This window comes from Cyprinus carpio, chromosome B4 (assembly GCF_018340385.1).
Source record: "Cyprinus carpio isolate SPL01 chromosome B4, ASM1834038v1, whole genome shotgun sequence".
Classification (NCBI taxonomy): domain Eukaryota; kingdom Metazoa; phylum Chordata; class Actinopteri; order Cypriniformes; family Cyprinidae; genus Cyprinus; species Cyprinus carpio.
In genome coordinates, this window is record NC_056600.1 from 35509073 (window position 1) to 35537017 (window position 27945).

The 27945-nt window shown below is 38.8% G+C and overlaps 1 protein-coding gene across 6 annotated transcripts; it reads left to right on the forward strand.

The window, feature by feature from the left end:
• Positions 1 to 8068: 8068 nt before the first annotated feature.
• LOC109082918 (gastrula zinc finger protein XlCGF8.2DB-like) lies at positions 8069 to 27356 on the forward strand. 6 transcript variants are annotated; one of them, XR_006154604.1, is made up of 7 exons: positions 8069 to 8176; positions 11807 to 11961; positions 14071 to 15134; positions 15242 to 15314; positions 15573 to 15675; positions 15835 to 15902; positions 16081 to 17375. XR_006154604.1 is itself a non-coding variant. In XM_042722540.1 (4 exons), the coding sequence occupies exon 4, from the start codon at positions 25896 to 25898 to the stop codon at positions 26778 to 26780; it is 885 nt and encodes a 294-aa protein (XP_042578474.1). In that variant the 5' UTR covers positions 13753 to 15134; positions 15242 to 15314; positions 15573 to 15675; positions 25891 to 25895; the 3' UTR covers positions 26781 to 27356. The 6 variants fall into 6 exon arrangements, 2 of the variants coding, with proteins under 2 accessions (XP_042578472.1, XP_042578474.1); XR_006154603.1 differs by having other exon boundaries at positions 15835 to 17375; XR_006154605.1 differs by lacking the exon at positions 15835 to 15902.
• Positions 27357 to 27945: the final 589 nt, after the last annotated feature.

Genomic DNA, 27945 nt, shown 5'->3' on the forward strand with positions numbered 1-27945 from the left:
TTGTTGACTGCGTTTTACAAGTTCTTGTTGAAAGTAAAAAATAACTAACTTGTTTACATCCCTGTTTCAATCTCTGTCAATGTAATAGTCGTTGCTGCTGACTCACTCAAAAAACAACAATCTCTTGTTGCCATCTTATGTCAAAGCAATGTAACTAAAACTAGAAAAAAGTAGTTTAAATGAAATGCTGTTAGCATGACTAGTATGTTGCTAGTATATTTCTAGCATGATTAGCATTCGACTAGCATGTTGCTAGCATGTTTCTAGCATGATTAGCATGTTGCTAGCATGTTTCTACGATTGATTAGTTAGAAAGAAAGAAAAAAGAATGAAAGAAAGAAAGATTACTTAGAAAAAGATAGATAAAGTTTGAAGATAGATAAATAGATTTATATATTAAGAACGGCAAATGTGGATGTCGCTAGCATGATTAGCATGTTGCTAGCATGTTTCTACAATTGATTAGTTAGAAAGAAAGAAAAAAGAATGAAAGAAGGATTAGTTAGAAAGATAGATTACTTAGAAAGAGATAGGTAAAGTTTGAAGATAGATAGATAAATAGATTTATATATTAAGAACTGCAAATGTGGATGTCGCTAGCATGTTTCTAGCATGATTAACATGTTGATAGCATGTCACTAGCATGTTTCTAGCATGATTAGCATGTCACTAGCATGTTTCTAGCATGATTAGCATGTTGCTAGCATGTTCCTAGCATGATTGGCATGTTGCTAGCATGTCGCTAGCATGTTTCTAACATGATTAGCATGTGACTAGCATGTTGCTAGTATGTTTCTAGCATGATTAGCATTCAACTAGCATGTTGCTAGCATGTTTCTAGCATGATTAGCATGTTGCTAGCATGTTTCTAGCATGACTAACATGCGACTAGCATGTTGCTAGCATGTTTCTAGCATGATTAGCATGTCGCTATCATGTTTCTAGCATGACTAGCATGCGACTAGCATGTCGTTAACATGTTACTAGCATGATTAACATTCGACTAGCATGTTTCTAACATTATTAGCATGTTGCTAGGATAGATAGATTAGAAATATTAGATGAGTAAATAGATAGATAGGTAGATTAGAAATATTAGATGAGTATATAAACAGACAGATAGATAGATAGAAAAAAAAAAATAGATAAATAGATAAATTAGAAATATTAGATGAGTAGATAAACAGTCAGATATATAGATAGATAGAGCGATAGAAAGAAAGGAAGAAAGCAAGAAAATGTTTGAAGATAGATAGATTGATAGATTGAAGATAGAAAAAGTTTGAAGATAGATTCTGTAGATAGACAGATAGATAGATAGATAGATAGACATAGAATGGTAGTTTAATTGAGTCTAGGGCTTCAGGGAGTTTAGATTTGAATTTTTGGCTTGTGAACTAATGGGCCACCGTAGTCTTGGCTCAATTTGAGCACTCTGCAATGTAAGTCTATGGGGTTTTTATGATTTTTAATATTAATTTTTAAGAAAACTGAAAGTCAAATCAGTCTGAAAAGATATAACACACCAAGTCAGAACAGTCTGAAAGTCTGACCCGAGTTTGGAGTTTGTAGAGTTAAAGCTCTAGGAGGAGGAAAATTTTGGGTCAGAAGAAGAAGAAGTTTAAATAGGATTTCAGTAAGTTGGCTTTCCTCAAGCCAACTTAATAACAACTAGAAGATAAAGTTAGTGAACTAACTTTGATGTTGGCTTGGCCTTGGGGCAAAAGAGCCACATTACTTGTGTGTCCAACGTTCTTGAGCTGCCTTGCTGCAAAAAAAAACAAACCCTACAACAGTATTTTTCTATGGACCCTTGCTGTTTTCTGTTCTAATAAAAATCCTAGGCTATGACAACATCTTCTACAGAGTTGGCTAGCTGGATGCGAAATAAGTCATGCCTTTTTTTTCCGTTTGGTATTTCACAGTCCTCTCACTGAAGCGCTGTTGGCAATGACACAGAAGGTAAATGAAACAATGCGGTTTAAGTCAAGGTGATCATTCGGGGTCCAAGCAGAATGGTTTGTGTAGATGATGCCGTTACACAATGGACATGTCTCTTTTCAAGTAAATTATGAGTCCTTATGTGAGTACTATTATATTAACAATATGAAAATAGATAACTAATATAGTGTCCCTTCTTCACTTTATGTGTGATAACTTGAGAAATATGTTGTCAATACTATTAAAATAAGGAAAAAATAATGGTATTTAGGAGATTACAGTTTTTGCATAAACACTATATTGAGCTTTATTAAAGTTTATGAAAATAGAATGCATGTATATGCATTTTATATTTATGCACATAAATGAAACATTTTCAAGTCTTTGAACAGATCTTGAAGTATTTGCTATCCTGTGGCGACATCGTGTGGACAACATTAGCATTGGGGCCTTCATTTCTGAACAACATTATGAAAGGGGCCAATATTTTTTGAATGATTACAAATATTTAATGATTAGTTCATTGATAATATTTACGAATTTACTGATTCTGTATCTTATTTCATGCTTCAAGAGTTTATTTTTCAACTTATATTTTTAAGCAGTGATGAATGATAACTATGAGTTGCTAAATTTTGTTTTTTGCAATTACAATACATAAACTATATAATGATGACAAAATTACAACAGTTATTGTTTTCATAATATTTACTATTGACTATTGTTATTTCGTATTGTAATGAAGAAGGTTTTTATGACAACAAATATGGTCATTACTAAAAATTAAACTAATTTAATTCATTTTTTTTTTTCTATTTAACAACCACCTCTTAAACATAAATATTACCCATAAATTATCCTATTTTTTTTTTTTTAATCAGATTTTACAAACAAAAAAAGTAGCCTACTTGAAGCATTTTAAGCAGCTTGTACAAACCCTGATAATATTTATTATAGACCACTGTAACTGTCTATAATCTAACAAACAAGTTTATTATGAAAATAAAAGTGAAGACACCAGTTAAATTGGACGATAAAGAGGTTGCAAACAATAGTATAAAAGAGCATTTTTTAGGTGTTTAGATGCATAACTGGACAAATCAAATGTACAATAACATGTCATAGATTTAATTAAATATAGATTCATTCTAATTAGAGCAAATAAATAAATAAATAAATAAATACATGAATACATACAGACATACAAAAAAGCAGTCAAGACGAATGATTTTCTGTTTTTTATAGATTAAAATTGAAGACAGAAAGCAGCTGGTAAATGCAGTCACTTTAATATTCAAATCCAGTATCATGATCCATTTCCGATTTATTTCTCTACAGTTTATGTTCATGTGGCTGTTTTCATTTATATTCACCAAGCTATTATGTATTTTCAAATAATCTTGTATGTGATTTGTCTGTTTTTTCGCCGAAAAGCTAGAATCACCAGAATCACCGACCTCTGTAACTCAAGAGATCGATGCAATGTGTTATTCTGCCCTTAGACAAAAATATCTCACAAGCACTCATTTTAATCTCTATATATTCTTCTTATTGTTTTGTGTTGATTCGCTGGAGTGTTTTAATGTAAAAGGCTGTAGTTTCTATGTAGACTTTTTTTTCCCCTTCCAGTGTTTAGAAAACGGCCGCCTCGCGCTGTCAAATAGTCTTTCATTTTTACACTTAAACAGCTCAAAAACACCTGAATTTAGCTCTTGTTGTGTTCTTATGGGTGGATTGCGTGCAATCGCTGCAATATATTATTTTTAAAAGCTCTTAAAAAACTATAAAAATGCTTTTATTGTGAGCACGATCGGACTGCACTCTCTGATCGGAGCGGTGATCTCTGGCCAGACATCAATTATTAATGAGATCTGACCCGATAATAATAACATATGTTGTTTTAGCTTGTCAGTGTGAATGAAATGTGTATTTATTTGTCCGTTCTATTGCCGAAAAGCCAGACATCACCGTGTTCTGGAGCGCAGAGCAATCGATGTGATGTTCAGCCCTTAGACAAAGAAAATCTCACAAGCACTCATAAACACTCATTTTCATCTGTATAATATGTTCTTCTAATTGTTTTGTGTTGATTCGCTGAAGTGTTTTAATGTAAAGGGCTGTAGTTTCAGTATGTAGACCTTTTCCCCATGCCAGTGTTGAAGTCTCACGCTTAGGCTGCCGCAAATCTGTCATTTTCTCACTTTAACAGCTCAAAAACACCTGCTTTTAGCTCTTGGTGTGTTCTAATGGGTGGATTGTGTGCAATTGATGTAATATTTTATTTTTAATAGGTCTTAAACAAGAATAAATTCGTTTGTTGTGAGCTCGTTGAGACTGCACTCGCTGTTCGGAGCGGTGATTTCTCTCTAGTCTTTCTCTCTGTTCTATGGCCAGATATCAATTATTAATAAGCCCTGACCCCTGTAATAATCAGATATGTTGGTTTAGCCTGTCAGTGTGAAATAAATTCATGTATTTATTTGTATTTTTAACCAATTTAAAAGTGAAACTAAGACAGACTCTTCCCTCAGTCCAGGGAATTGCTTCTGTAGAGGCGCAATTTTTATCAGACAATGGAAGTCTATTGGAAATTTCAGACTTTTAATAATTAATAAAAAAAAAAACTGTAAGTCTGATCAGTCTGAAAAGATATAGCACACAACTGCCCCCCATGCCGCAGGTCTCTGCCGAGTTTGGGGCTTGTGGCTTTAAAGCGTTAGGAGGAGATAGGTTTGGAAATTTTAGTCTCAGAAAAAGAATAATAAAAAGAAAAATAAGAAGTTTAAATAGCATAACATAGGATTTCAGTAAGTTGGCTTTCTCAAGCCAACTTAATCACAATCACTAAACACAGTGTAAAACAATGTAGCATTAGCATCCATTTTCAGGCATTACCGCTTAACGTTAAGTCTCTCCATTAACACGGGTATTAAAGCTCTTGCCTCATCATAACCTTTCATTTTCCAATGATAGTAATCCTCTGAGCTTTTCTTTTGTATCGTCTCATCTCTCTGTTTCTACAGACTTTATGCATATTGCCCTCTCCTCCACCATTGTCTGCTATGGTGCTCGGTCCGACAATCTTTTAAAAAATTGCTTACTTGTACCCTTAAATTGGACAATTGTTAGGATTTTAAGCATTTAATTAGGTATATTCCATACTTACCAGTATAAAAAGAAAAGTTCATGCTCCTTTTCCTTGCTCCACTGCCACTGAGAAGCTGGCATCTTTTGGAGATCTCAAAAAATTGCAGACAACCGATCTAACGGATCCAGATACAATTTTGTAAGTAGCCAAGCAACATCGCTGGGAAACATTGCTCAAAAAGTTGCCCTGTGTATCATCACCTTAAGACTTTCATTCATCATCAGAACACAAATTATTTTTAATAAAATCCAAGAAATGTCTTTTTATATTACAATTTATAAGGAATATGCTAAGTATTTATAATTTTCCATGGTGTATTAAATCTGCCACATATACAAAGTTTTATTTGGCCTATTATGAATAATCAGAATACAATTTCTGAATAAAATTAGTTAAGAACACAACCACAGGGTACACGGACCAGAGAGATGGTAGGTAAAGTTCAAATAGGCTTTACTGAACACAACAGCATTGATAAGGCAATGGGTGATCAGATAAATACTGCAGATGCAGCAGGAGGAGGATCAGACAGTTGAGGAGCCACACGCACACACACATTTACAGGCCTTGATGAAGAGGTAAACACTTTCCTTTCTTTTTCCTGTAGGAAGAACGCTCGGCACTAGGGGATGGAGACAAACCTGGAGACAAGGAACTGGATGCTGGAGATAGGAGACTTGGGAGTGTAGACGAACAACAGGTAAGTAGACTTCAGGTAAGTAACAATCCAAGGATAATATCTGGTAGGTTTTTGACGAGACTAGACAAACTGTATGTGTGTGGTAAGTCCTTTTAACCAGTGCAGGTGGAATGAGAGACAGCTGGTGATTGTGACTGGATGATTGGTGACAATGAGCAGGTGAGCAGATGAGCAGAGTGCAGTAACTAGTGCAGGCTCCAGCCCCTGAGTCCGCTCCAGTGTAGGCTCCAGCCCCTGAGTCCGCTCCAGCCCCTGAGTCCGCTCCAGTGCAGGCTCCAGCCCCTGAGTCCGCTCCAGTGCAGGCTCCAGCCCGAGTCCACTCCAGTGCAGGCTCCAGCCCCTGAGTCCGCTACAATGTGTGCTCCAGCCCCTGAGTCAGCTCCAGCTCCTGAGTCTGCTCCAGTGTCGTCTCCAGCCCCTGAGTCCGCTCCAGTGCAGGCTCCAGCCCCTGAGTCCGCTACAGTGTGTGGTCCAGCCCCTGAGTCAGCTCCAGTGATGGCTCCAGCCCCTGAGTCCGCTCCAGTGTCAGCTCCATCTCCTGAGTCCGCTCCACTGCAGGCTCCAGCCCCTGAGTCCGCTACAGTGTGTGGTCCAGCCCCTGAGTCAGCTCCAGTGTCAGCTCCAGCTCCTGAGTCCGCTCCAGTGCCGGCTCCAGCCCCTGAGTCCGCTCCAGTGCATGCTCCAGCCCCTGAGTCAGCTCCAGTTCTAGCTCCTGAGTCTGCTCCAGTGCAGGCTTCAGCCCCTGAGTCCGCTCCAGTGCAGGCTCCAGCACCTGAGTCCGCTCCAGTGTCAGCTCCATCTCCTGAGTCCGCTCCACTGCAGGCTCCAGCCCCTGAGTGCGCTACAGTGTGAGCTCCATCTCCTGAGTCCGCTCCAGTGCAGGCTCCAGCCCCTGAGTCCGCTACAGTGTGTGCTCCAGCCCCTGAGTCAGCTCCAGTTCCAGCTCCTGAGTCTGCTCCAATGTCAGCTCCAGCTCCTGAGTCCGCTCCAGTGCAGGCTTCAGCCCCTGAGTCCGCTCCAGTGCAGGCTCCAGCACCTGAGTCCGCTCCACTGCAGGCTCCAGCCCCTGAGTGCGCTACAGTGTGTGCTCCAGCCCCTGAGTCAGCTCCAGTGTCGGCTTCAGCTCCTGAGTCCACTCCAGTGTCGTCTCCAGCCCCTGAGTCCGCTCCAGTGCAGGCTCCAGCCCCTGAGTCCGCTACAGTGTGTTCCAGCCCCTGAGTCAGCTCCAGTGTCGGCTCCAGCTCCTGAGTCCGCTACAGTGTGTTCCAGCCCCTGAGTCAGCTCCAGTGTCGTCTCCAGCCCTTGAGTCCGCTCCAGTGTCGTCTCCAGCCCTTGAGTCCGCTCCGGTGCAGGCTCCAGCCCCTGAGTCCGCTCTAGTGTCAGCTCCATCTCCCGAGTCCGCTCCAGTGCAGGCTCCAGCCCGAATGTGTGCTTTTACATCTGCATGATGTATTTTTTAGAGTGTTTGCTCACCTGCAATATGTCTATTGGACGTGTTCTTATCAGATATCAAATAGACATATATTAGATGTCCTTAAGATGCTTAAAATTTAGAGTGTATGTAAAACTGACATCTGAAAGAGGTCTGTCAGATGTTTGTACACAGCAGATGCTTTCCAGATCAAAATATCTTTAACAGACATCTTGCAGACATACTTGTGCTATCTGGGTAGTAAAACTGTGATAAAACCAGACCACAAAAAAAAAGAAAAAAAAGAACACTACATATTTACTATAGTAAAACCAAGGTTAATTTTTGTAAGGGTGTTTATCAGTCAAATGCATTTAAAAAATGTAAACAAGTATGAAATATGAACAGTAAGAGAAAACATTGTTAATGAGAAGACAAACTGGACTGCAGCAGGTTAGTAAGGGAAATCAATGTATTATTCAGAATGCACATTTGGAAGCAAAATATATTAATAGGATCATTCCTCCTTGCTGGCAAAGAAAGGCCTAAATAAATAAATGGAAATAAATCTGGAAATAAATAAATGTTCACATAATGCATAAATAAATACAAAATTAAGTAAATGTATGAATAAACATGGAAATAAATAATTGTGGAAGTAGATGTTGTCATAAATACATGAATGAATGAATTAGGAAAAATATAATAATACATAAAGAAATAAAAATTTAAATATAATTTGTAAGTATTTGTAGTTTTTCTTTATGTATATTTCAATATGTATTTCACCAAGAATAAAACTGAGTACCGCTGACATATGTTTTATTATTGGTACGTGTTTCCTTTATCTAAATATCTAAGCACTTTCCGGATTGTAGACGCAGCAGCGCGTGAACAGGACTTTTAGTTTGATCTTGTTGGCATGACGTCATGTAGCTGCGCCGCGCTCCTGCGTCTGTGTTTCAGCTGAAGACAGGTTTGTGGTCTAAATCATTTAAAGTGTTTGAATTCATACCAACGCGTTCAATCTATTTTATAGTGTTTACAAGCGAGGTAAAGTTAATAGTTATCGAATGTAACATTGTAATAGTTTATAGTGATGGAAAATTAAGCTCTCAACTGTATCTGAATTAAAGGATTCATTCACTCACGAGATCTTCTGCTCAGACGGCCTCTGCGTCCCAGACTACTAATACATGTTTGTGCTGTGTGTATAAATAAGTCTTCTACATGTCAGTCGTTGTTTTGCACAATATATGAATAAATTAATATTTTTTTTGCACACATACACACACACTTGATATCTTTCCCAAATTACACTGATTGCTTTAAGATATGAGACATCAGCGTTTCAGGAGTTTAGGACACATGCTTATTCAGTAACTGTTTTTTTCCTATTTGGATTTGTATTTGATTTTTTTCCCCTGTGTTCCAGTGTTTCTTGTCAGCAATCCAAATATTTGATTTCAATCATGATTTCATCATAGCTATTAAACTATATCTTATGATTTTAAGTCTGTATTTAACCTCAAAACAATCTCAAAGTAAAAAGAGGTGCTAAAGTCTGATTTTGTGGTGGCTGTGCTTTAAAATGTAATAATTATAATCTTAATTCAAGTGAAGAAGGATTTTGAGAAGTCTTCAGTGTGAGATGCTTCATTTTTTTTTATACAAGCTTCAAAGCCTCGGTGGTGAACATCACATCACTAATATTTTATCTAATAATGAACTTTATAACTGGGAGTAAAGTGCATCCCTGAGTAGTGATTCAGTTACATTGGTGTTGAGAGAAACAGATCTTTTTGTAACTCCAGAATCAGTCGATTCACAAAATGATTCAGTGATTCTAATCGCTGGAATAATCGCTCGCTGAGGAGACCTGCTGCTCAAAACTGTAAATGCAACAACAAATGAGAATTTTAACAAACAATTGCAGATGTGTTTTTGTTGTTGCTGCTGTCGTAATGAAAACCTTAAAATAATAGCAATTTTTAAACGTGTAATCAAGTGCTTCCCAACCTTTTTTAACTCACGGCCCACAAGACCAAACACATTTGTTTCTGCGGCCTCCTACACAAAAATTTAAAGGGGTCATATGACCCCATAAAGAACATTATTTGGTGTAATGCAATGTGTTTATGTGGTTTAAAAAAAAAAAAAAACATTATTTCCCACATACTGTACATTATTGTTCTCCTCTGTGCCCCGCATTCTAAAATGCGTCGATTTTTAAAAAGCTCATCGTTCTGAAAAGCGAGGTGTGCTCTGATTGGCCAGCAATCCAGTGCATTGTGATTGGCCGAATACCTCAAGCGTGTGACTGAAATGTTACACCCCTTAACATACTGTGATGACAACTCCCAGCACGACAAGACAAAAACAATAAAACACATTACAAATGAGGCATAAAGTTATTGGTGCACGAAGAAGGTCTGTAAAGTTGCAAAGAATAAAGTCTCAAATCCAAACAGATATTCTTTATGAAAGTTAAGAGTCAACCACACCCTCCTAAAATGCCTCATTCTAACATGTCCCCACATCTCTACATCACTGTGTGGGAAGATTTGCATAACGCTGCCCCGATTTTCACGCAAAGAAAGAAGGAAAAACTTTTATTCTCGCTACTGCCGCAGCTGCCATGTTGTGGAGAAGCTGTGCAGACAAATGCATACATGGTTTTATGTTTACGCAGCGCGTAAAAACAGTATAAGTCATTATAATCAGCAATTATGTCCCCACTGGACGCAACAAATATAATGACTTATACTGTGTTTTTACGCATTGCGTAAACATAAAACCATGTATGCATTTGTCTGCACAGCTTCCCAACGACATGGCAAGTTTATAATCTAATGTATAAATATTAGGCTAAACATTTTTAACATTATTAAAAGTACATACTGAGTGACTACTACAATCTTTATGGAATACGCTTGTTGGTTCGTATTGAGTTCACAGTTTTAACGCATATAATTATGTTTGGTTTAATTTATTTCTTATATCTGAGGTAACTATCTGTTGTTTTCAGTATGTGTATAAATATTATGCAAAATGATATTCATACTTCCATTAGACACTTTTAGCATTGAATAAAGCACATAATCAGTACCTGAGTTTATCATTGTTATAGTTTGAATTAGGGCCGGGTTTGACGCAAATTTCACGATTCAGTTCTCATTCACAAGCTTGCAAATCAATTCGATTCAATATCGATTATTTTGGATACATATATCAGGTACAGATGGCAAATTTTGTCAAGAAAAGAATCTCTCAGCTAAAGCTGTAAAATATAGCTACATTGTAATACTGAAGGTTAAAATAGACTGATTTTGTGCTGTACAACTGCTTAAATTGCACTTAATTAAGTTTTTATAATAATTAAGTTTCTTTCTTTTTTTTTTTTTAAATATACACATTTAAATAGAGGCTGTCATAACAACTTGGACGGATTTATTCAAACATAAATAAAACATTAAAGAACAGCAAAAAATTTTAATAAATGTTGTATGGTGCATTTAGCAAAATGCTCCTCACCACAGTTTATTGTTCTAGCTGACTAATGAGTTTATGGTCACCGAATATGTTTTTCTCTGGTAAATGTGACGTTACGTGATATAGTTTACAAGACGTTATATTAACGTCTTTGTGCGGCTGAAACACTGATTGAGCGATTGCATGAAACAGGATACTGATTGTAAAGTTGTACTCTTTCTTAACTTACCTTTGGATGTTTAGTGATGTTTATTTTGTGCTATAGCTGATAGTAATGTGGTGGAGATGATCGGTTCATGTGCGCCTCGCGCTGCCGCATCTGTTGAACATAAAACAGTGCCAAAACGACATTTATTGTTTGAATACTAAAATACAATGAACATTAATTGATATCTGAGACTTTTTCATATTGAAAGTACCAACGCACAGTGCTTATTGCAATATATTGGATGGGAGGTGACCTTCAACGTTCAATCCATTAACTGAACACAGGCTTGACTAATCAATTCTTGGGATTTAAGAATCAATATCATTTTGTAAAAATGAGAATCAATTAAAATTGAGATATTTGTTTGCTATTTGTATGCTGTTGTTCCAGATGCGACATCACTGAAATAGAAGTTAGGACATTTTCAATGCTACGTCTGTATTTGTCCTTTTCAGCGATGCTGTTGACAATCATTTATCCATATTTAAATCAGTTATAGCATATGATGTATTAAAACAAAATTTACTTGAATTTCAAAATACTTGAATCTGACTTTTTTTTTTTTGAAAAGGTACTTGAAAAGTACTCAAATGTTTTGAAAGTCCTGGAACTTAAATTTGCAGTTTCTGTATGAACCCTGTATTTATATCTCGTTATTTAATTATGTATCAAATTGTAATTTTAATTATGACCAGACATTTTTTACATAAAGTAACAATATTATTATTTCTATTAATAATAATTGGCGGCCCCCCTGCAATACCGTTGCAGCCCACTATCATCATTTAAGTCCATTTGCTATCACTCTTGACTCCCTTACCAGTGCACTGACTATTGAACTAGGGAGCTGATTAAGACTCGCCCAGATATTTATTTTGTTTTATTTAATTTTTTTATTCTAAACAGGACAAAGTATTCAAACACAGAAAAACTCCTGCTGACGTGACTGAGATCCACGTGACACACGATTATAAAGATGGAGTTTATTAAAGAGGAGAGTGAAGACATGAAAACTAAAGAAACATTTAGAGACAAACATGAAGATACTGAGGAACAAACAGGTTGGTTTTCATTCTCAAAGCTGAACTATTTTATGAACTGTCATTTTCTCAATTGATTTGCCTTTGGCAGGTTTTTGCACACTGTCTTTCCTTCTGCAGCTCCCCCTTTTTTTTTTTGTAAAGGATTTCAGCTTCACGTTTTTGCTTAAAGTTCTCTTAAAAGCCATTTTCTACTCTTATTTCAGTGCTCTGATTTAAAAAAAGCTTTGTTTCTCATTTCATATTTAAATGTCCATGTTCACTGCTAGGACTGAGTAACATTTTTGCATATGAAATAGATAAAAGTTTTCAAACTTGTTCTGATATCATGCTTACGTAAGCAAAATAAACTCTGGTGACAACAGTTGCTTTCATCCCACTAGGGCTGCCAACTAATAGTCTACTGAATGCTTGTCGACGAGAAGAGGCTAAGTCGACTAACATTTTATTAGTCAGTTAGTCACAGAATAAAATGGTCCGTGTCCATTACGGAGAAATCATTAACAGCTGTTCCTTGAGGTAATAATGGTATATAAGGCAGGAAATCTGGCATTAATCTCACATATGACTTGTCACTTGGAAGTAAATAGTGGCAGTTTTACATGGCCACTCGCTCTAACTTTAACCTAGATAATTGTGTGCTATTCTGTTGTAAAGTGGTGACGTAAGAAGCGCTGTTTCTGGGTCCAAGCCTCGACTCGGCTTCACTTGAAAATACAGCCTCAGCAGCCATTTATGAGCACTGTTCATCCATATTAAACATTTAATCTAAACGTTTTCAAACTTGTGGTGTACACTACAGTCTCCATACTCACAGCATCCCAAACACAAATAATTTTTATATTTATTTATTTATATTTATGAGCAATTCCAGCGTTATGGACGTGACATTCGCAGTAAAAACTTGAAATATAAATTCTCAGAAAATTTAAAGCCCATGTTGCAGGTTAACCACCACTGTCGATTAATGGGTACATAAATCACTCAAGATACGTATATCATTTTTAAAATGTCTCAAAAATGGTCTTAAAGACCAGTTTTTTACGTTTTTTGGTATTAACAGGGTTTTTTTACGCAATTCGGTGATGACGTCGATGACGTTGTGGAGAAGTGGAGGAAAGGTAGCCTCAGCCTAGTATGATGCGCGTTCCAGGCAACCTGTAATCCGTGTTTTTCCAACCTTAAACTCGTTAAAGTGCACTGGAACGGCAGTCAAACCCGTGACTTCCCACCCGTGAACTCGTACTAGATCGATGTACTTCGAGTTCCGACGTCACACAGGACGCGAAACAACAATGACAGCCCCTAAGGATAATACTGCCTACGGACGCAGTGTTTATGCAAGTGGTACACGTTGAAAAAATGATTTTAGGACAATGTAACGTTGCGATAAAAACTGGGATGAGGAAGAGGTGGCAAGAGCCAACATGTATGATGGCCCGCAGCCCTATAATTTCAAACCAGCCAGACGTGAGAGGGCAAATGAGGAATTGCCAAGAACTGATGGCCATCAAAGCCAATTAAATGCATGGTCCGAGGAGAATGAGTGCAGAGTTGGTGAAGTGTCTTGTGTGGGCAGTGCTGTCCCATGGAAACTACGTTGGAAAGCTTGTGCTGTAGGGAAGTGAGTGCGTTTTGGTCGCTGTTGGTCGATATCTATCTATCTATCTATCTATCTATCTATCTATATATCTAGTCTATCTATCTATATCTATGTATTTATCTATAATCTGCGCTATCTGAATACTCTCGTCTACTACTCGTCTCTCTAGTCACTCTCAATGCTCTCAAGGCGGGCTTTGGTAAATTCTCTCCCCAACGTGACGTAATGCAATGCATTGTGGGGGAAAGGAGAATCGTTGCAAACCGCTGTAAGATAGTACCTACTTTTTTCGTATTATATTCCGTTTTGTGATACCCAACAACATAAAATACAATGGATAACAGTTTAAATGTTTATTACCAACAAGCAAATTGCACAAATTCGTTGAAAAATTAACCCTGCAACACGGCCTTTAAATGTTAACAATATACTGAAACATCTGTTTATATTTTTCTAAACCCCTAACCATAGAGTTTAGGCATCAGAAAAAAAAACTGTCTATGCACGTGTTTTATATTTTAAATCAGGTAAATATGCATGCGTTACGGACGTGACAAAAAAGGACAGGAGTCTTTGGGAGTCGACATACTTTGTAGAAATTCTGCGAATTCAAATGCACAAGCCAAAAGACATAACACCAGCCGAAAGGGTAAGGGTTGTCTCTCCATGGAACATAAATTCATTATTTTATTCATTTTTGCATTTGTGAGGAAAAACCAGTGTTATGGACGTGACCAATCTGAAATTGTGACATGTCTGACAAATCAGATAAAATGCTTTAAAAACGTTAACCAAGATCTAATTGTGGGTCTCTGTTGGGTATTTAAACCAACAAACATTTCCCTTTGAGACAACTGTATGGTAAGGTTGCACAATAAAATAACATTTAAACTGAAATCACCTTGTTATAGATTAACTTGTGTTCGCGTGAGTGTGGTTTTAAAATGTAACCAGGGGTGCGTTTCCCAAAACCATAGTTGCTAACTAAGTTAGCAACTTTGTTGGTTGCGATGCAATTTCCCATTGCCAACCAACTAAGTTGCTAACAGGTTAGCAACTATGGTTTTGGGAAATGCACCCCAGTGCGGATAGGTTCAAAACTGAATTCGGACATGATTATTCGCTAATGTGGTGTTTACTTTAGACCTCGAATAATATAGAATTGCTAATATCCATCATCAGCTATAATAAATGTTTACCAAGTTCCAGAGATCGCCGCAGTATCCACTCAGAACAAACCTCGGTGAATTGAAGTATTGTCCGGTTGTTAGTGTGCACTGTGTCAGCCTGTGTCTGTGTGAAGAATGGTATGTAAAATACAATCATGTCACAGTGATTGCAATATTATGTTTGATGGCGATGTTTATTCTTAGGTTGCGTTGCTTAATGAGCAATTGTGATTCAAAATAGCTGCATAATGTTTGTCAAAATAATTGCAATGTAAGCCAATGCTTTAGAATGATCTACATGTTATATATCATCTCTAAATATTACTTAATTAGTAGTTATGTTTTACCAAGTTTAATGGCTGGCATTTGGATGTTAAGAAGATTAAGACGCAGCAAACGACATGTCTGATGTCCAAAAAAAGGTAAGCATAAAGTACATACAGTATTTTCATTTAGTGTTTAATGTGAACCATCTTTAAGAAATACTTGAAAGATAAATAATTAACAACATTAACTTTTTTTTACCTAGGCCAACATTTGTTACTGACTAGCGTTGAGGATTTTGTAGCAACAAGAGGGCTGTAAAACAGATGTCCAAAAAGGTGCGCATACACTATATTGATCACTGTTATGAGCATGAATCATTGTGAATAAGAAACTTACAATATGTTAATTAATAAAGTTAATTAACTGTAACTTTTTTACATGTTATTAAATATTTTAAGGATGAAATTATCAAATGTAAAAGCTAATGTAAAACATCAATCAAGGCAAAACAAATATACAAAACATCAAATAAACGAGTACAAATGTGATCAGTTAGATGAATTGTATTTTTTCTCTCTTTCTATTCTGCAAAGACTGCCTCTGCAAAGTGATACCTCCCTCCTCTGTTGTCTACGTTTGGGTTGAAAGTCTCAATCACTTGGTCAGGTGTCACCCGAGCTTTATCTTCCATCACAGGTAAGATGTACACTAATCCAGGACTGTCATTCCTTCTTAAGAACCTTATTTCCAGTGCCTCCTGCTCTCGGTTATTAACAAGTCCAGCAAATTGCCTGAATGATTTGTTTGCCTTGAATTGGACCAAGACACAGTCTCCAGTTTTGATGTTCTTTGCAGCTGTTGACTGATGCTCAGAGGACTGGTGTTCAGGACTTTCAGCAGATGTGATTTCCGAGAGCAGAAATGTATGGACACCTGACTGTTCTGCCTCAGAGTATTTTTTGTGACGCACTTCTCCCCCTGAGACTGGAACATCTGAGATAATGGCCCATCGCTCATTTAGCTTATGATGCTGTATAAAATCTGTGATTTTGTTGGATGTAATGAGTTTGATGTTGATGTTTGGGCAACTCTTCCTTGCAGAAGCTACAAATGAAGCAGCATCTGCCACAAGGATTGCCTGTCTGCAGAGGACATCAGTGTTAACTGCACACTTCACAGTTGCTCCCACACCATCCACTGCACCTTTGCCATGGCTTGTGGCAAAGAAGTGCCACTGTACTCTTATTGTTGGAAACAGCTCCTTGAATGTAGTTGACATGAAACACCAGATGAACTTGTTCTTAAACTGAGAAGCAGCTCCATCACTAAATAAGGTCGACAAAATTAAGTACATTACCTAGTGTGCCACTTTTTTGGACCTTATTTGGCAGCCCTTCTGTTGTTTCCCATGCGTACCAGGTCACCTTAATTTGTTTATCTTCTTCTGGGATGTTACAGAGGGTATGCATTTCCATGAGCTTGCCATTCCTGCATTCAGCACACTGTCCTCACATGCAGAGGGGACTGTCTGGATTGCAGGCCACAGCTTCAACAAAATCCTGTGTGCTCTAGAATGCCTGCCTTGGGATGACATGTTTCGTGATATCGGCAAAGACACACATTTCTTGGAGTGTCTGAAGACCGGAGCACATGAGATGGTCGAAGCTCAGCAAATTTAGATTTTCCAATTATAGACTCCGGATGTTCATTTTTGAAGTAGCAGTAGGCCTCTAGAATAGACGTTGTTAAATGCCGTTTCTGGATTTTCTTTTTCATTCCTCCCTCTCTGACTGTGACCACATCCCTCAATCCTGGTGCTTGCCTTGAGATGTCATCTCTCTCATAGAATTCCCTGACATGATCATATGTAGTAGTGGTGGTGGCCACATGATTTATTTTATTTTTCTCTGGTAGAAGGCACAGTGATGTTGCAATCTTTTTTTATAATTGTTTATTTTTTAGAGGGCTGCTAAGTAAAGCTAGGAGTGCTCTTCTTAGTGCCTTGCCTAGAGACTGTCTTGTTTTAAATGGTGAATTCTGTGATTCCTGGAGTAAATCAGGAACCTGTGACCTCTTCAGCAAACGCCTTTTTCTCTGTCTTTCTCTAGCAAGCTCCCTGACTCTCTCTGCCTCTTGTTTTGATTGTTTCTTTCTTTCTTAGTCTTTCTGCTTTTTTCTTTATTTCTCCTTTTCCTTGAAATTTTCATTATTCCTCCTCCTCTCTCTGCATTCCCTGGGTCTTTCAGTATTAGATTTTGCCATTGCGCTATAGGATGAGTTATATAGTATAAATACATTTTGTTGTTGTTTCTTTGTTGGTTATTATATATCATTTTATTGGTTGTATTATATTAATCACTTTTATTAAAATTGATACTGTGTAATAAAAAAAATTGTCAAAACTGAACTGATTCTTTCATTATACACAGGCCCCAGTTGCCACAGTGTGTTCAAGATAGATAGATATACTGTGTGTGTGTATATATATGTATATGTATATGTGTATATATATATATATATATATATATATATATGTCTCATATATATATATATATATAATTTATATATATATATATGTATATATGTATATATATATTAATTTGTACACTTTTCTGAAAAATTAAAATGTACATACATGTAAATATCAAATTACTTACCATTTACTTCAAATAAAGTAGATATTTATCCAGAAATCGAAGATCTGCAGTAACCTCAGAAATAACTCCTCTTGGTCAACAGAGGGCGCGCACGGGAAAGAAAGTGAGGTAAAAGGGAAATGTGTGTTAACATAAAGTATTTAAAAAGGTAGTCTTTGATCCCTCTTTTGAAAGCATGAAATATGGTTGACTGAAAATTAAACTTTTCTATCTTTGCAACCCTCATATGTGGTGAATAAACAAAGCAGTTTCCTCAAAATTTCCATGACAGCACATCAGTAAAATAAAATACAGACCTTAAAGGACAACTTTGAAAGGGTTTTGTTATTTTGGTAAAAAATTAATTTTTTCATGGCAAGGTTAACATTTGCATGGAATTGGTCTTACATTTTCATTGTCTGGCTATCTGGGATTTCAGTATGGATTTAAAGGTTAGGACTATAATAGTTTTGGTAGTATTACATCACATTGTGAGTGTATATTAGCACCTTTTGTTGTTTTCTTGTGGTATCTGATAGAGCGTTTGGACACGGAAGAGTTGACACGTGATGTCAGACTTAACAAGCAGATTAGGGTGCATTTATGGGTGCTTGCAAAGAGTTTGAAAGCTATTAGCATGTTTACTGCATGACATGAAGGTGCCCGCAAGATTATTGGAATTTTTTAATGCCATAATTTTTGTTCATGCAGATAAGAGGAAAACATCATTTGAAACTAAATAATCTACTTTTATTCATGTACTCACAATGTCAACAAAAACGTTGTACTTTTGTAAAATAAAGAAAACAAGATGAAATGCACATGGAACTTCACAAAATACAACTTAATTATCAGAACCGTGAAAAGCACACTCAAAATGAAATGCACTTAAAGAACACCTTGTGTTAATTTAAAAAAAAAAACATTTTCCAATGTTAAAATAGCCCAAACCTGCAGGGAAATGTGATCTATTAATATGTCTGTCTACAGTATTTTAAAATGTACTTTTAGGAACAATAACTTGGACAAAGTTAAAGAATTGGTGGAAAAAAAGAATTTTGCTTCTACGGTTCCAAAGTTTGAAAGAATAAGAACGTCTCAGGTTACGAATGTAACCATGGTTCCCTGAGTAGGGAACGAGACACTGCGTCCTCTAGGGGTCGCTATGGGGAACACCTCGTCGTGACCCGTGTCTGAAGCATACATTGAAAAAACACCAACGAGTTGGCCGGAGACAGCCTCTGACGTCACTACTGGCGCGACTATAAACAGGCACCGGGATAACACATCATTCACTTCTTCATCTGAAGCTTGCATCCAAAGCATGGCAGGAAGCTAGAGGACAAAGTGTGTCTTTCCCTACTTAGGGAACCATGGTTACATTCATAACCTGAGACGTTCCCTTTCAAGGGAACTTCGAACTGCGTCCTCTAGGGGTTGCTATGGGGAACAGTATACCCACGCGCCGCCATGCTGAGGGGAGTGCAGGCCAGAATCATGGCGAACACTAAGTACCAACTCTACCATTTCCATGGGAGTTGCCCCGGGACGTTTAGACGGCTGTCTGTGACAGTACCCCTTACGGCCAAAAGCCTAAGCTACATACCCAACTTAATTGTTAGGGCCTCGGCCCAGGGTAGAGCTGAAGGCTTGGAATCAGGAAAGATTCCTTTAAAGGGATACGGCTAGGAACCTAGCATTTTATACTAAGTCTTGCCTGTCATACAGGGGCTACCGCTTGCTCTCGCAAAAGGCTTGCTGAAGGAGCTGTCTCAACAGATCTCCAGTTGCAACACCCTGTTTAGATAGGTATCCGAGGATACATAGGTGGAGTGGCGCCCAAGATGAACGGGGCTTTTACCAACTCAAGAAAGGGTACGAAGCAACCGCGCGAAGCCCTCACCATATAGGATTTTAGAAAGAACGCAGAGCATTAGCGTGCGAACTTACCACAGTGTGGATTTCAGAAAGTGTGCAAAGACTTCACGTGCACACTTGCCATAGCATGGATTTTCAAATACTGTTCTAAAGAAGGGCTCTCGTGGCACTCTGATAGAGCAGCTCATAGATGGAATGGTGCATCTCAAAACAGTATGTTTGAGAGTCATCAACTCGATCTGTGGAAATAATGCTGGAGCGCTCTGGGGAAAAACAGTGAACTCAGTCTCATATGAGAGGAGAACTCCGAATCCAGAGTAGCACGCTCATAGGTGACCCTTCTTGGAAAAGGGGAGCGCTGCTAAACTACCACGAGAATTGCCCAAATAGCCCCTCATGTTGAGGGAAGTGATGCTTGAAGTGTAAAAAACGATTACACACTGGCTGAATGGAGCCCAAGGAACCAAGGTCTAATCATCTCAAGAAAGGGAACGAGGTGGAGCGCGTAGCCCTTACCATACAGGATTTCAGAAAGTGTGCAGAGTCTTGCGTGCACACTGACCACCATGTGGTTTTCAGAAAGTACACAGAGCTTAGCGTGTGTACCTGAAGGTTCCTAAGCATCGCAGAGGCATGAAATTCCCTGCAGTGCTGTGCCAGGCCTGATGATCAAGGAGGCTCCCGCAGAAACCTGTGATCTCAGCCGCCTAATACTGGAACATGAAGCCGGATGGCTGGTGCTGTCGAGTGTTTAGTAAACACTGTAACTGAGCACTGCAAAGGAAACTCACAGAGTTTATTAGTAGACACATAACCACCAGCAATTTACACATAAGTATATACAGAAAGGGTTAATTTTATACTCCCACCCTCCTGCGCTGGAGCCCCGCTCAAGGGGCGCCTCCTTTTAGTCCGGACCATCAGTAAGGTGGTTGCTATGAACATAGAACCAGCCAAAAACATTATAGGTCCAGCATAGGAGACTGTTATGTGAGAGGTTTCCACCTAACCTCGATCAGGTGGAGAGCTGGTGGTTACAGGGGAATTAGGAAGGGGAAGATAAAAGCAGAAGTTAAAAATCCCTAAAGGTGCTCCACGCATTCTGTTTATCATTATTTACAGGCCTCCAAAATACTCTCCAGCCTTTGTTGAAGAGGTCACAGAAATGCTATCAATGATTTCCTCAGAGTTTGACTGTTTTGCTATTGCAGGGGATTTTAATATTCATATAGATAATACAGAAAACAAAATTACAAAAGAAATGATAACGGTTCTAAACACTTTTGACCTGATTCAGCATGTGCATGGACCCACACACAAAGGTGGACACACTCTAGATTTAATCATCAGTAGGGGTCTAAACATTTCATCCATTGTTATTAAGGATGTGGCACTATCTGATCACTTCTGTATTTTCTTTGATATATTGATCTCTGCTACCACTGAATCTACATCTGTCTCTGTCAGAGGGAAATGCATTAACGAGAACACTAGTGTGCGGTTTATGGAGGCTGTATATTTAACACCAAGCATTTCTGCAGACTCTGTTGATATTCTCCTTGATTCCTTTAACTCAAAAGTTAAGAATGTTATTGATGATATTGCTCCAATAATAGTCAGTAAGAAAACAGACAGAAATCAGTTTGGAGAAGATCAACAGCAGTTCAGACTATGAAAAGACAATGCAGAAAAGCCGAGCGGATGTGGCGGAAGACGAAACTTAAAATTCACTATAGCATCTATAAAGACAGCCTTCATGCTTTTAACGTGAAACTAGCCACAGCTAGACAGAATTTCTTCTCAAACCTTATAAACAGTAACTTAAACAACACTCGTACTCTTTTTGCCACTGTTGAGAGACTGACAAACCCCCCAAGTCAGATTCCCAGCGAAATGCTCTCAGTTAGCAAATGCAATGAGTTTGCTTCCTTCTTTTCTGAGAAGATCATCAATATCAGGAAGGCGATTAGCACATCCTCAAGTAATGCAGAGGTCAGACAGATCTGGACACAATATCAAAAAGATACTATGTCCATTTTTGAAGCAATTGATAGCAAAATGTTGGAAGAAATAGTGCAGCACCTAAAATCGTCAACATGCTATCTTGACACACTTCCCACATCTTTTTTCAAAAGTGTTTTAAACTGTTTAGAAGCAGATCTCTTAGAAGTGGGTGAACGCCTCACTTCTTTCTGTGACATTTCCAAACTCCCTGAAAACTGCAGTTGTAAAGCCCCTCCTGAAAAAGAGCAATCTTGATAACACCATTTTGAGCAATTATAGACCAATATCTAATCTTCCTTTTATAGGCAAAATTATAGAAAAGGTAGTTTTTAATCAGCTGAACAAATACTTAAACTCAAATGGATACCTGGACAATTTTCAATCTGGTTTCCGACTGCATCACAGCACAGAGACAGGGCTCATTAAGATAATAAATGATATTCGCTTAAATTCTGATTCTGGCAAAATATCAGTGCTGGTATTGCTAGATCTCAGTGCTGCGTTTGACACTGTTGATCATAACATACTACTAGAGAGACTGAAAAAAACTGGATCGGGCTTTCTGAGATGGTACTCAAATGGTTCAGGTCCTACTTAGAAGGGAGAGGTTATTATGTGAGTCTAAGAGAGCATAAGTCTAAGTGGACGTCCATGACATGCGGAGTCCCACAAGGCTCAATTCTGGCACCACTCTTGTTTAGCCTGTATATGCTCCCACTAAGCCAGATAATGAGAAAGAACCAAATTTCCTATCACAGCTATGCTGATGATACACAGATTTACCTAGCCTTATCTCCAAATGACTACAGCCCCATTGACTCCCTCTGCCAATGTATTGATGAAATTAATAGTTGGATGTGCCAGAACTTTCTTCAATTAAACAAGGAAAAAACTAAAGTTATTGCATTTGGAAACAGAGATGAAGTTTTCAAGGTGGATGCATTCCTTGACTCAAGGGGACAAACAACTAAAAATCAAGTCAGGAATCTTGGTGTGATTCTGGAGACAGACCTTAGTTTCAGTAGTCATGTCAAAGCAGTAACTAAATCAGCATACTATCATCTAAAAAACATTGCAAGAATTATATGTTTTGTTTCCAGTCAAGAATTAGAGAAACTTGTTCATGCCTTTATCACCAGCAGGGTGGACTACTGTAATGGTCTCCTCACCGGCCTTCCCAAGAAGACCATTAGACAGCTGCAGCTCATCCAGAACGCTGCTGCCAGGATTCTGACTAGAACCAGAAAATCTGAGCATATCACACCAGTCCTCAAGTCCTTACACTGGCTTCCAGTTACATTTAGGATTGATTTTAAAGTACTTTTACTCGTTTATAAATCACTCAGATCATTAGGATTGAGTCAGTTAGAAATACCAAGGGTTCACACAAAACAAGGGGAGTCCGCCTTTAGTTACTATGTCGCCCGCAGTTGGAATCAGCTTCCAGAAGAGATCAGATGTGCTAAAACATTAGTCACATTTAAATCTAGACTCAAAACTCATCTGTTTAGCTGTGCATTTGTTGAATGAGCACTGTGCGATGTCCGAATTGATTGCACTGTATTTTACATATTCACTGTATTCTATGTAAAATCATTTTCTATTTTTAACTGTTTTAAATTCATTTTAAATAAGTCAATTTTTAAATCATTTCCAATGTTTTAAAATTGCTTGTTTTATTTTTGTTAATATTTTTCTTCATGATTATTTTACCTTCTTTTATGTAAAGCACTTTGAATTACCATTGTGTACGAAATGTGCTATATAAATAAACTTGCCTTGCCTTGCCTAAAGGGAACTAGTAGATACCTCAGTATCACTCTGATTCAGACGAGAACACTGCCTCATCTGGATCACATCCCTTAGGTTCTGCTTACCTCCTTGTGACCCACAATTCCTCTTACCCCTGCCCGCATGTGGGGGAGGAGCGCGAGTCGCGACACTAGCCTTCTGTGCCCGTCTTTGATCCTCTGATTGAGACAGGCCAGGACCCCTATGTTGTTCGGGCTCAGACCTGGACCTTCCTGGAACGAAGGATCTGAAAGCAGCGGAGTGCGCCTTCATCTCCCCGAACTTCTCGATCACTGTCTCAACGGAAATACCGAAAAGTTCAGAAGGCGAAACCTGAGCATCGAGAAGAAAGCCTTTTCTTTCTTCCCGATGTCTGCCAGGTTCATCCACAGAAGTCTCTCCGCCACCACCATGGAACACTGCCTCGTCCTGCGCTTGGCAGAGGCGGCCTGCTTGGTAGCCTGGAGAGAGATCTGTGGTGCGGCGCAGCTCGGCTACCTGATCAGGAAAAAGGCCTTCGCCTCTATCCAGGTCTCTTAGCAGATCAGTCTGATATGCTTGAAGCACCACCATCGTGTGTAATAAAGCCACAGCCTGACCCGCTGTTGCGTATGCCTTGCCATTTAAGCGAGATGTATTTCTTGAAGGGGCTTAGATGGCAAGGAGTGAGATTAAGAGAGGATGTCTCCCCCGCAGAAAGAAAGCTCTTTCTACAGGGGGCATCCTCTCATAGCCGTTTTCACGCATCGCCTCAATGTCGGCAAAACTCTTAGGCCAAAACCGATGGATGCGAGAAGAAAACGGCCTCTTTCATTTCCTTTAGATCTCTGTATGGAGATCAGGCAGAAATGGATAGCTCACCTGAGCTTGAGGGCTATGGTCGGAAAGATAATGCTCATCGAGGCGGCCTCACAGCGTCACCTTGTTAGCGTACTTTCATGGCAAGTCCAACCTTGCTGTGGCGCGATCCATAAACTCCAACAGCTCTACATACACAGAACAGGAGAATTGAGAAGGCTCAGCCTCAGCTTCTTCACCATCCTCAAATATCTCCTGCTTTTCCTGGGTAAAAACCCAGCAGAGCACTAACCTCAGAATCATAAAGTGTTAAAGATATAACATCATCCTCCCGAGGCTCTCTCTCGTCCGCCGCCATTATGAGCGTGAAAGGGAAAGTCCCTCTTTAAACCATTCAGACAGATCCACCTGAAATTCTCACGAGCTCATTCTCCTCCGTGCCTCAGCAGCGGCGGGTCCTGAACCGCAGGAAGTAGATGGCTGCCTTTTTTTTTTTTTTTTCTCTCGGAAAGAGAGACGAACGAGAGCGGAGCTTTTTCCTTGAAAAAACGCTCGCAATGCACGCAGATTGCCTCCTCAAAGACATCGCGTGCGTGCTCTTTACCCAAACAAATGACGCAAAGATCGTGTGTGTCATCGGGTGTCAAATAACGCAGACACGGATGCACACATTGTCTAAATGCTTGCTAGTAGTCGCCATGATAGACAGAGAAAGAGCGTTCTTACCGGTTCTTTCAGATGCACGTTTCAAGCAAAACAGTTTTGAAGACGAAGAAGAGAATGACGTGTTATCCCGTTGCCTGTTTATAGTCGCGCCGGTAGTGACGTCAGAGGCTGTCGCCGGCCAACTCGTTGGTGTTTTTTCAATGTATGCTTCAGACACAGGTCACGACGAGGTGTTCCCCATAGCGACCTCTAGAGGACGCAGTTCAAAGTTCCCTTGAAAGGGAACACCAATTATTACAATAGGTGCTTGCCTTCGGTCCTTTGCCCCTAATTGATTAGATCTTTTGGGTCAAACTGTTATTTTCTTTTTTAAATAGAGGGTTTCAATGCCAGCTTGATAAGTTTTTGAGACATGCTAAATAAGTGAAGAGTGAAGGGCCGGGAGCAGGATATAACATCAGGCACCAAAGTTTGCCCTCAGTTATCACATCATGGATTCCGATGTGCTTGTACTGTTTCTTTTGCGACGGAGAGAAAGAGAGAACAATATAAGACGCTTTCGACACCTTCACATAAGACACTGTACAAGCACATCGCAAAAATAAAAATGATAAAATGTGTCCGCATTCAAATGTACCATCTGTTCCTGTTTCCATTGACACCGCGAACCATGCAGCTATTTTTATTTTATTTTTATAATCTTTTAAAGATGTTACGCTGCGCTACGGTTAAAATTACCGCTTCCTCCATTTTTGAATTTCTGTACAGAGAGGTCACGCAGTAAGTTATCAATCTTCTACTGGTCACACGTGATGCGAATTCGCAGGTCAGAGTTGACCAAACTTGAACTTTGGAACGCAGCGAAATGCGAAATTTTTCGCATGATCTTGCGTTTCTGGTCTGACGCATTCGCATGCGTATGAATGGAAGTCAATGGAACGAAAAGTGCAGTGTGACCACCCCTTTAGCAATATTGAGAAGGGTTTCTCAGATTACGTTACACCTCTCACAGTTGCCTAGTGGTTATAGGATGTAGTTGTATGTTAGTTTTGACACTTTACATGTTTGAATGTTTTGATGTCTGTTGTGTTTGTCTTTAAACTGGGGTTAACTTAATTTTTTTTATTTTTTACCTTAGACCTGATGGCACTGAAAGAGAAGAGTGAAGTACTTAATGAAATGGAAGAGAAAGATGATGATTTCATAAATGGAGAAACATCTTTCAGTTGTTCAGAGACTGAAAAGACTTACTCAAGAAAAAGGGCTCAAAAGACAGGAAGTTATTTCACCTGCCAACAGTATGGAAAGGGTTTCAGTCAAACAGAAAGTATTAAAAGACACACGAGTATTCAAAAAGGAGAGAAGCTATACACGTGCCAACAGTGTGGAAGGAGTTTTACTCAACTTAGACACCTTGGAGTCCACATGAGAGTTCACACAGGAGAGAAGCCTTATACCTGCCAACAGTGTGGAAAACATTTCAGTCATGGAGTAAGTCTTAAAAGACACATTAGAATTCACACTGGAGAGAAGCCATACACATGCCAACAGTGTGGAAGGAGTTTCACTCAACCTGGTCAACTTGGAGTCCACATGAGTGTTCACACTGGAGAGAAGCCTTACAAATGCAAACAGTGTGGAAGAAGTTTCAACCGGAAAGGAAATCTTAATTGCCACATGAGAATTCACTATGGAGAGCAGCCTTACACACATGATCAGTGTGGAAAGAGTTCTGATCAACATGACATCCTTGAAGTCCACATGAGAACTCGTAGAGAGAAACCCTACGTGTGCCCAGAGTGTGGAAAGTGGTTTAATCATAAACAACGCTTTGAAGACCACATAAGAATTCACACTGGAGAGAAGCCTTTCACCTGCCAAGAATGTGGAAAATGTTTCCGCCAAAAAGGACACCTTAACAGGCACATGACAGTTCACACTGGAGAGAAGCCGTTTATATGTGGTCACTGCGGAAAGAGTTACAGATATAGAGCAGGACTTAAGTACCACATGAGGTTTCACATATGAGTGAACTGTATTTTTACTAGAGCCTGACCGACATGGGTTTTTTGGGGCCAATATCGATATTAGGGAGTAAAAAAAGAGACTGATATATCGGTCAATATTCTGCATGTGTAGGCTATAATATAGTACAATATAGTCAAATGTTTGGACACACTTTCCATTCGTGTGCCCAAACTTTTGACTGGTACTGTATATAGAATATATATACATAAACACATTTTTTGCAATGATTACTCAAATGTGGTGATCAAACTCTTATAATGATGTGACAAACATAAGCCTATGTAGTGGAGTCAGGGTATTTAACAATTTAACAATAAACTTTATTATTCAAAATGAGCTTGAATTAAGAAATTAAACAAGGGTGGGCAAGCAAGCTACTGCCATACCAACAGGGCAGGTTTATGCAGGAAGCACAACTTTTCCAAATGTAAACACATAAAATGAATAAATAATAATAATAATATTTCTTCACAAACTCTGTGTTATGTATTTTCTGGTAATCAAATGAACAAAAAGAACATTTATATTTAAATCGTCTTTTTGCAGTTTAATATTCACAGACACAGTCTTATATATATATATATATATATATATATATATATATAAGTCTTAGATCTTTGAGTTCAGCTCATGAAAAATGGGGCAAAAATGTTTTTGCCCCATTTTTCATGAGCTGAACTCAAAGATCTAAGACTTTTTCTATGTACACAAAAGGCCTATTTCTCTCAAATATTGTTCACAAATCTATAAAAATCTGTGTTAGTGAGCACTTCTCCTTTGCCGAGATAATCCATCCACCTCACAGGTGTGGCATATCAAGATGCTGATTAGACAGCATGATTATTGCACAGGTGTGCCTTAGGCTGGCCACAATAAAAGGCCACTCTAAAATGTGCAGTTTTATCACACAGCACAATGCCACAGATGTCGCAAGGGAGCGTGTATTTGGCATGCTGACTGCAGGTTTGTTCACCAGAGCTGAAGCTGGTGAATTGAATGTTCATTTTTCTACCATAAGCTGTCTCCAAAGTTGTTTCAGAGAATTTGGCAGTACATCCAACCGGCCTCACAACCGCTGACCACCTGTAACCACACCAGCCCAGGACCTCCACATCCAGCATCTTCACCTCCAGGATCGTCTGAGACCAGCCACCCGGACAGCTGC

Excerpts from the sequence above, each read along its gene's own strand:
- LOC109082918 (XM_042722538.1), top strand. The coding sequence starts at position 11,877 with ATGGAGTTTATTAAAGAGGAGAGTGAAGACATGAAAACTAAAGAAACA. Across the intron at positions 11,962-25,890 it reads AGATACTGAGGAACAAACAG|ACCTGATGGCACTGAAAGAG; the intron begins GTTGGTTTTCAT and ends TTTTTACCTTAG.